Source organism: Rhea americana, unplaced genomic scaffold (assembly GCF_003343005.1).
Source record: "Rhea americana isolate MKP2758 unplaced genomic scaffold, rheAme1 scaffold_296, whole genome shotgun sequence".
In the NCBI taxonomy this organism is placed as follows: domain Eukaryota; kingdom Metazoa; phylum Chordata; class Aves; order Rheiformes; family Rheidae; genus Rhea; species Rhea americana.
Genome location: NW_028186419.1, coordinates 807,982 through 818,202, shown reverse-complemented (window position 1 = coordinate 818,202; position 10,221 = coordinate 807,982). Strand labels below are relative to the sequence as shown.

General features: G+C 44.4%; 1 protein-coding gene across 1 annotated transcript in view; it reads left to right on the top strand.

Moving 5' to 3' along the window:
• The first annotated feature begins 2,200 nt into the window (after positions 1-2,200).
• Positions 2,201-10,221, top strand: part of TMEM26 (transmembrane protein 26) — a 16,695-nt gene continuing 8,674 nt past the window's right edge. The window contains exons 1-2 of the mRNA XM_085309352.1: positions 2,201-2,550; positions 5,089-5,167. Coding sequence (XP_085165478.1) covers positions 2,360-2,550; positions 5,089-5,167 — 270 coding nt within the window. The 5' untranslated portion in view covers positions 2,201-2,359. The remainder of the gene's footprint in view (positions 2,551-5,088; positions 5,168-10,221) is intronic.

Genomic DNA, 10,221 nt, shown 5'->3' with positions numbered 1-10,221 from the left:
TATCATCATTTCTATTTTCTTCACCTGGACACAACTTCAGCTTTTTAAAGGATGCCTTCTTGCTCTCAGTCTCACTTACCCTGCCGATACCGGCTTCTCTTCACTCTTTCCAGGCTCTTCTTTACACACATGGGAAGAGCAGAGGAAAATAACTCATACATTGAAGCAGCATCCGTATTCCCTGGAAGGAGTTAGGTCCTCAATCTGTCTCATTTTTAACAAGCTTCCTGATCTGTGCCTAATTTCCCTTTTTGAAGCTGAACACAGCTACAGCAGAGATCTCTGGCTCATCTTACTCTCATGAAGGTGCTAAATCCAAACACCTAAGACCTCTGTTGCAGGGGGTGAAGGGGTGGTACACTCTTCAGCTATCACTTGCTAAATCACATCCTGTGAGCCACTCAAGACTAAGTCAAGGGTTGGTCCTCCCAGGGTCCTAAGCCAGTTGCTCCAGAAAACACCTACTGACACATCTAAGAACCTAGTCTGTCAAGTCTGGATATAACACCTTGGCCATCTAGACAGAGTAGAGTCCTGTATACCTACGACATTTTCTCCCTTTATTCACCCTGTTGTGTGCCATTCTGCTCCATTGGTCAGCAATGCAGAGTCGAAACTGTATTCCTCCTGCTCAGGTCTCAGACTTGCACCCATGCAGAGTGGCTTACCCTTTGGTGCAATTAGTTCGTTAAACAGCTTATTTGTTAAAAAGTTCAGCAACAAGCTATTTTTAATGTGCAGAGCTACTAAACTACCGGTAAAGCCCACTGCATCTTTCCCAATTTGTGGTATCACAGGAATGAACTGTTCCATTGATCATAATCTTCCCAAACCTCACGATATGTCTGTGCAGTTAGTGTGTCCACATCTATTTATTTACTCAGGCATTTCCTGAGTGGGTGATCTATGCTGTGGAAAAGCCTTTAATTTGGGKTTTTTTTTTCTGGGAAGATTTCTGTGTAGTCTTCTCCCCCGCAAAGGATATCAGCCGGCCAGCACTGGTTTCACTGACTCATAGAAACAGGCTTGGTTTTGTAGCGAGGAACACTTAGATTTAACCATTAAGAGAATTTAATAATATTTTTTTAAAAATACCTTATTGGAAAGGCAACAGCTCTTAGAAGAATATCTCCTTATATCTAAAGTAGAACAGGGTATGTAAAACTAAATTAGTTTGGAAGTTAAACCACTGGACAGCCACAAGAAGTTTCAAACACTTGATTCTCCATTCCTCTTTCACACTGACATGTCTCCATTTAAGTGCTTTGGAAGTAAATGAACACAAAACTGGAGCAACACAGTGACAAYCTTCATCAAGCAGAGCTTTCTCTTCGGTTACAGTAGTGTAAATTCAAATAGTATTTATAATCACCATAGGAAAATCCAAAGCAACTTTTAATATACTATGTACTTTATAAACTGTTCCCACAGAAAATACTACAGCTTCACGCAGAGATAAGTGGCCTAGCAGTCAAACTTTGGGTATCTTTTGTGCATGTCCCAACAGCCTATCAGGTAAAGTTAGAGCATTAGCCTAGATTTCAACATGTTTTCTGTAGCTCCTCACTGGGGCTGCTTCTTAATCCTGAAGCAGGTTGTAGATAATTCAGTATAATATTTAAATGAAAGATAATACAAGATAGAAAAGCTAAACATCAATTAAATTTGATCAACCTACTCCACCCCAACCACCACACTGAAGCACTTGCACACAAGGTTTCCAATACTGAAGTGAACACAGCTTCTGCTTTATTTATTGTAATTGCAATTTTAAAAGCTGCAAAACACAAATTATCGCCTTTGGAGGGAGGGGAAAGGAAAGAAGGTTTTCAGTCACAGTAATGCAGGGGAAGCTTTAGGAAGGAAGATTTGAATTAGCAACACTTTTTATGCTTTTTCTCTCTTTGTTGGAAATCTGTGAACCGAGAGAAGTGAGCAGAGCTAGCACAGAGATGGGTGCCGCCTGAGGTAGAAACCTCCCTGCCCTTTGGTTCCTGAGCAGAGGACTGAGTGCACAGAAAGAAACCCTTTATGCCCCTGCCTCAGCACGGCCAGAGCAGAGCCGAGTGCTGCAAACTACTATAGCTTGGAAGCATGAGCTTTTTTTTTTTTTTTTTTTAAGCATGAGCTTTTTTTTTTTTTTCCTCCTCTTTTTCCTTTTTCCCTCCCTTTAAAAAGTTTTCAGGAAGTCTGGGGGAGGGGCAATGCTGATTCTCTCTTGTTATAATGGGCCCCTTTGTGGGGATGGAAGAGGAGCAGAGGTCTGGGTGCCTGCRGCACGCACGCTGCTCCACGGCTCGTCCCAGGGAAGGCTCGCCGGGCCCCGCAGCGCCGGGCCGAGGAGGGGGCCTGCTCCGGCATGGAGCTGATGGTTCTGTGCAACGCTCTGGTTACGCGCCTGCTCTTCGTTTTACACTCTCTCATCGGGGTCTGGAGGGTGACTGAAGTGAAGAAAGAACCCAAGTACTGGCTGCTGGCACTGCTCAATCTTCTCCTGTGCCTGGAGACGGGGCTCACCCTCAAGTTTAAGCAAGGCAGAGGCTACAAATGGTGAGCATATCCCGCCGGCTCTGAGCGAGCCCCTCTGGCTTCTTTGCATGTACTCCGCTGCAGATACGGGGCTCCCTCCCACAGCTGCTGCCTTGGAGCACAGCTGCCCGGGATTTGTTTGTGCCCAGCTTTCACAGGGGCACGTTTTCTCCCCTGCTGCCTCTGGGGGACTGAAAGCTGATAAGTCCTGACTATTGCAAGGCCAAATCCAGAGGGCTTTCAGGAGAGGCAACCTTGCATTAGACTATTTGGGAGCTACTCCATATATTGTGTGCATGTGTATGTATGTGTGTGTGCATCCACTCKAATAGTGGAAAAGCATCAGAAGCTTTGCTGCAGGCACAAGATAGGTGCTGTAGTGCTGGTGATACTGCGGGCTGGGGCCGGGCACCTTCTCAGCCGCAGCTGGGTAGAGCCCCGCGGGAGGCGTGGGAGGGCACGGGCCGAAGCCCCGCGCCTCTCGCCCCCGTACCGCGGCGCCTGCACTCCCACTCCCTGCTACAGGCACAGTACTAACCCCAAGCTAACGTAAGAGCTAAAACTCAGTGACAAACGCAAGATGAGCTGCAAACTATTCTCACAATACAGTACGAGCAGTTAAACATTTGGATTTGAATTTGAGAGGCTGGTCTAGAGGAGAGCTTTCCAGCTGGAAAGGCTGCCCGAGAAATGAAATAGAAACAAAACTACAGCAGAGCTTGCCCAAGCACATGCGTTTTCACATGCATCTAAAGAACGGCTATTCGCGAGGAATGACTGCCGCCACGCATAGCTCATCAGCACGGTCAGTCAGCCAAAACAAATGCTCTGGACAAAGGACGTGGTCACGTAACTAATCGTCAAGGTTTCATTAGGATCTTTTCATTTTAAAAGCCTCAGACAGCAGGCCACCAAGACAAATCCAGGACAAAAAAAAGCTACAGTACTTCCATGACCTGAAATTCTTGCCCATTGCAACCTGTGAAGCTCATTGCAACAGAAGCATGTTGTGTGACAGCTCACACTGATGTTCCATACTCTAAACTCAAATGTAATCACAGCAGCAATAAAGTCTGGGCTTCCTAATGATACAGGAATATTTTAAGGCAGCAGAACTTGAAATACATAGTTTACAAAACTGAGCACACCAGATTCACTGAGGAGAACAGGAGACAGCAGGGGCTTCATAAAGGAACATTTACTATGCCAGCTTTTAGAAAAAACAAAGACAAATTAGCTACAGAAGCAGATTAATTTTAGATGAATATGTGCTGAAAGACTAGGGTAAATTTCTCTAAAAGTAAATTTTTTTAAATGGATGAGGTCCTGCACTCTAGAGAGTACATTACAGATAAGACCTGTAGACAAATGGAGAGTATATAGTTGCATCTGGGTAACTTTCTCCTCTGGTAGAAAATACTAGCATTCAAACAGTCATCTACACACATAGATATGCCTCTATAGATGCCCAATAATCCAGGCAGCAGAGAGCATGCCATAGAGCTCTCCTGCCTCCTATTCTGTCTATTAATTATTGGTAAATTGTTGCTTTTTATTCCAAGTAATTAAGTAGCACATGTGGAGAAAAAGTAATATTGTGGACCTGGCCAAGCAATACTTCCTCTAGATTGCTCCTTCTGAAAGAAAGGCAGGGTTAAAGCTCCAGAGTGCTCCTGGTCTGATCTGGTGTCATTAGCTCAGCAATGCTAACCTGCCAGCTGGATGGATTCTGCCTTGTGCTGAAGCCTACAGAAAATACTGTAAAACATGGTAGTCCTCCAGTTCAGACAAGATGCATGTTTTCTTCCCAAACCACCAGGCTAAAAGCCTACAGAATCTTTAACTGCTTGTTTCATTAAAAATATATCTATCTTATTTTGAAGCGGTCAATTGAAACATTTCATAGAAGCTCAGAAAACGTGGTCATTTTTCTGAGAAGCAGGAGTTTTTTCTTCCTCAGATCTTAGACAGAGCAGCTACACAAACTCACCGCAGAACCGCCAGCGACAGGAGAGGGGTTCGAGCGAGCGTGCTCAGGCTGACGCCACTGCTCTGTCCTAGGCCAGCAGGCGCAGCTGATGCCCAGGCAGCCGGGCAGCACCGCGGCGCTGCTACAGCACTCGCTCCGGGCTGTGGCAGAGGCGGACAGACCGCTCGGACATCACTCCAAAAGGATAAGAACAGTAACAAGTTTTGGCACACATTTGATAAGAAACCTCAGCAACCCTCACAGGAGCTGGAGCTTACAGGAAGAGTGATGAAACCTCTCCAGTATGCCTGAAGCAGCCCAGCTCAAGAAGGTGGAGATCATAAAGCTTTGCTGTGGCCTTGCTAACTTTTAAGCTATACAGAAAGGTGGCAAGGGAAGTGAACTACACACTAAATCCTAAAAACAGCAGTTACTGCATCTTAAGAGGCTGTGTGATAGATGGTACAAGATACTTTTCAATGTGAACTGTAACTTCAGTAGCATTACCAAGGCCCAACTCAGAAAACACTAGGATACACGGTATTTGTAATGTGATATAATACCAAAGGTGTCTTTCTTTTCCTTCACAGGTTTTCACCAGCAATATTTTTATATCTGATTTGCATAGTACCATCATTATGGCTACTAGAAATTCATCATGGGACTCAGGTATTTATTATGAGACAAAATGGACTAGCTAGAAATTGATGCCTTATTTGAGTGATTGGATGTGACCATACGGAAGTCTGCCAGGTCTTGTTCCTATTTTTCCATTTTATACTAGTGGGTCTCCCACGGCTATGGGAGTCCCATAGCACTACTTGCACTCTGTGCACTACTATGCATTGCCTTCTATCAAATAATAAGCCTCATTCCTACCTCAAATGAGTCATTTATTTATATTCAGTTGGGGAACTGAGATCTAGAAGTTTTGAGGTTAATGAAATACAGCCTTTCACCCCGTGGTTACAGTTCTGAATCCTGCTGAGGACAGTGAGAGTATTTCATTGGTTTAGAGACTTTTGTGAAATAAAGCATTGGTTTCACAGCATTTACAGGCAGATGCCACAACTCCAAGCAAGCCAAAATTGAGGCAGGTATCAGTGAAGAGGATTTTAAACTCAAATTTGCTTGCGTTTGCTGCAGCCTAGGAACATACTCACAGATTATTACTGCAAATTARATGACACATGGTAATTTGTCTGCACATGTTTATACCCTTTTTGCATTCATGCTGTGTAATAATCTGGGTGCCAGACACAGGGGTCTGGATTCCACTTCAGGACCTGAGCACACGGTAGAATTTTAAAGATGATGGTCCTTTCGGCAAACAGCACCAGTTAGGGTTGGGCTAGAGTCCTTTAGCCCAGCACTCCAAGCCAAGTGAGCCACCATTCAGACTGATTTCAAGTCCTCAYGGCACTTCCGGTTCAAAGAAAAGAGGATTTTACCTGACCCAGCATTTGCATATATGCAGTACCTTACACTCATGGCAGAAAAGAGCCTAACAGGAATAACAGCAAAAAAAGCAACAGAAAAAAAATACATAAATTAGACAAAGGAGACTCAYTGTTTCATTTTCTTCTTTGAAATTGTTACAGCCCACAGAAACATAATCAAATATTCAAAACTGTGTTTACACTGAGAATGCCTCAGGCTTTTTCTAAATACAGCAGCAGGAATTTATTGTCTTCTCAATTTGCCAAATCTTCTTAAACASTCACAGACAGGTAATGTGGATATTGAGAACATTTGTCATAGTTAAATCTGGTCCAAGAAACAGGCTGATTCTGTATTCAAAGGCAGCAGTTTATTTCCCAAAATGATGTTAGAACATGGCATACTTTGTTCTTATTGATACACTGCTACTGTGAATTAAAGAGGGAGTATATCAAACTAACAGCTTAGTTTACACCTGAAGAGATAGGAAAGAGAGTTCTGGAAACACAGTCTAATAGATTCAAAAGCAATACCTCTGCAAGGGGAGCAGCCYTCCAAACAATTAGCCCCAGATGCAGTACCCAGACAAGTACTGCTCCTTATACTAAAATATTGCTTGGGTTTTCCTCATTAAAATACTAATAGAATGGATAATTATGCAGTTGCTAGCAATTAGACTTATACATATATATATGTATATGTATGTGTGTGTATATATATATATACACATATATATATATATGTATATATATCTTGAAAAGAGTGTGTGGTCTTTTAGGCAGCAGAACATTGTTCCTTCTCCAGATTCAACAGGAGATCATCAACTGCTTGTGTCCGTGCTGTTACTATTTAACGCATGTCTTAATACGCAGCTTCTCCTCTGAAAGGCCGAGGCAATTTTGCCTYGGAGTACTGCAGAACTGGACATATATCAACTGCAAAATACTCACTGCATAGGAAGTACTGCTTTGCAGAAAAGTGTTCAGGGATGAACTACATTTTTGAGGGAGGCTCTATGAAGTAAATTGAATTGTATTGAGTGAAAAGAAATCACTGTCAGCAAGACATAGTGGAAAGTTAAATCATTTAATCCATTTAAAAACAAAATCCCTTCTTCCTTCATAATGCACAAAAACCTAGATGAACAAATGCCACCTATCTTCTCAAATGCCTGGTGCATCAGTGCACCAGAGCACTAATCAGCCACCCTTAGCACAGCTCAGCTGACTACTAGCGCAACAGCCAGTGTAAGCTTCCCACTCAGTTAAAAGACAGATTCTTGGTAAAACTTGCAACTATTCTTAATCACCCTCATTTGGGTATTTTATAGAGTAACCAAACATGGTGTCCATATCCCTTAGCCTCCTTCTGAAGTGAGATTCTCTTACCAGAAAAAAAAATTGAGTGTATCACTCTAAAAGCAATCCTACAGCCTGCATCACCTCTTCCCTCCCCATCAGTTGGCTTAAACAAGGGTCCGACTCGATGTCTCGGCTCGCTTTTACATGCAGAGCAAAGCGAAGGCACAGGGCTGGATTTGTGGCATCATGCAGGGGTGTCCCCACAGCAATGGCCCCGCTCTTCCCATGCTGTCAGAATCGCTGGCGTTACTGAGGGGGCGAGCAAGGCACCTGGTCCTCCCGAGCCTCCATCACCTGGTACTTAGGTGGCCTGCGCGCAGCTTTACGGGAGTCAGGGTCCTCCGCCTGGGTGTCCAAGCATCATTTCGTCACCTCAGTGACGGACCCACTGCAAGAACTTCTAGCTGATCTCACTTCTATTCCCAAGTTATTTGCGAGCCCAAACAGGAATTTGCTACATGAATTTGGTATTTCAGGGGTCGCCCAAGTATTGACAGCGAGGTCGCTGCAGGCCACGCACTAGGATACCACCATGTCACACAACACAGTTTGTTTTGGATGAGATGAYTTGTAGTTCAGAGCAATATAATCTGCATCTCAGAAGAAACAAAGTAAATAGAGCTGGAATTTCTGTAAGATGTATACAATTTCTTCCTGTTTTATTTTTGCACAGTTAAGAAACACATTTTTTTAAGYTGTGCACAGAGTCCGAATATCCAAGAGTAACTGCGCTTTATCTTCACCCAGAAGTAAAGAGGTAGACTAGTTTTATCAGCTTCCTATGAAAGTTAGCATTCWCTTTTTCCTTGTCATGTTCCCAATTACACATATGTATTGGCTAGGTAAATGTATCTGGCGCCATCGCTCCCAGTGACACGCATATACTTGATGTAAAATAAAGGCTCTTCTCTAAACCTTCAGGTGAACAAGCAGCACTTTTAATAAATATTCAGAAAGAAACAACCCAAGATATGAATATACTTAAATTAAAATCAGGAGTCTAATTAAATGATTGCTTTTTGCAGCTAGTTTTCCATTTCCTGCCTACATGCAGTCAGGAAGAGATATGGTCCCTGCTTCGAGGAGTGCCAGTCAGTCAGAATTCACAGAGCCTAACACCAAAATAGTAACTCCTAATTAAGCCAGAAGTAGTTTTGAAAGTTACACATAAGGAACCTACAGAAGACACTGCTAAAGTAAACTCATTCTGTTAAAGCAGCATTCTCTGCACCTTTGTGCTGCTGAGAAAGAGATGCCCGCTCTCACAAGGCAGGGGGAAGCCGTGGCGTGTTTCCCCCGCCTCCCTCCAGCAGCYGAGTCGCTGGCGCTCTTGGCTCCGCTGTGAGCGGTCACGCCAGGGCAGCGAGAATTACCTGCTGCCCGCTGCGGGCAGGGGGAAGGCCACGGCACCTGCTGGGTGGCACCCRCCCAACGGCAGTACCCAGGCAGAGTTCCTCGCAGCTGCTGCCTGCACAGCGTGACTGCTGCAGGTTCCCGTTTCACTCTAGTCATTCACCCTCTTGATCGCCTTGCTGGAAGCGGTCTTTGGGACGACATCTCTCCTGTCCCTTCACATAGGGCAAATGCAGCAGGCTGCGAATACGGCTTCTGCCTCGGGCTTGGTACATTCCTCCTGGAGCTTCCTCCAGTGCAAACTAACAGTCCCATCGCCCTGCCCACACTAGTTATAGCAGCGTGGATATTCGTGTCTCCCAGTCCTCTCAGGTGGTCACCTTGGTCATGTAGCACTTCTAAGTCACGGTCTCCTCAGCTGAGCAGCCCACGCTGCCTAAGGGCTGTCCACACTCAGTCCACCCCAGAAGGGCAGACTCGGCCAGGGAGGCTGGGCTCTGTAGATTACAAGACTATCTACAGGCAGCAGAGAAAAAGGCTTGTCCAGAGTACCAGTYAGGCTTCACTACTTTAACATCCCCTGAACAAGCCCTTCTGCCTCTCTCTCRTGCTCCTTTGACTGAAGGCTCAGTGAGGGAGCTCAGCCCCACAGGGCTGTRGCTGGCCAGAACACCACTGCTCTGTCTCACCATTTCCGTGCCAGAACTGTAGACTTTCCTCCTCCAAATGAAACACTTTCCCCACATCTCTGTGTCAATCTTTCAATGCTATCACACCCACTGTCCAAGGAAGCCAAGTATTCACTTCAAGAGCCTTTATCACCAACTATAGAAGCAACAAGTACTGACTTTTCCCCTGATTTTTCAAACCACAGGAAGTTGCTCCATTTATCYGCAACAGGAGGCAAGAGGCAGCAGTTGTTCAGATACTGAGCAATATTATCAGAGACTAAGCAAAGTATCAAAAGGAGAAGAGTGGAATCTGAAATTTGCTGGAATGTGATGCTTGCTGGAAAACGCTGCCTTTCTGTTGGCAGGCGCTATGCTGAACGCAGCTATTCAGTATGCGCTAGAACAAATCCCAGTTCTCGCAGTAGATCACCTTGTCCAATAAAACGGTGGGGGGCCAGGGAAGAAATGCAAATCATTTGCTGTTCTCTGGCACAAATAGGACAGGGTAAAAGTTTTTAATAWCAGTATGGTTTGATTTTCTAATTATCTTTTTTTATTACAATGAAATGAGATGTTGAGGGATTGTTATAAGGACAGATTTTAGAAACTGTATCCCAGCTTCTCCAGGGCCAGCTTTAGAGGTGAAGGTAGAATGGCAACACAGCACTGCATACCGCAAAACTCTTGGGCACACAGACCCACCACTGCTTTACTGTAGCTCAAGTAACATTATGTTTCAGCCAACATTACTTTTCCTGGAGCTTTGCTACTCAGAGGAAGTTAAAATATCTGTTTTTAACTCCACGGGAATAGGTAACAGAGGGCCATCTTTCTTAACTAATCCTGAATCTTACGTCTCCTGCTAGGAATTTCCTTGCAAAATAGGCACAATTAGGGA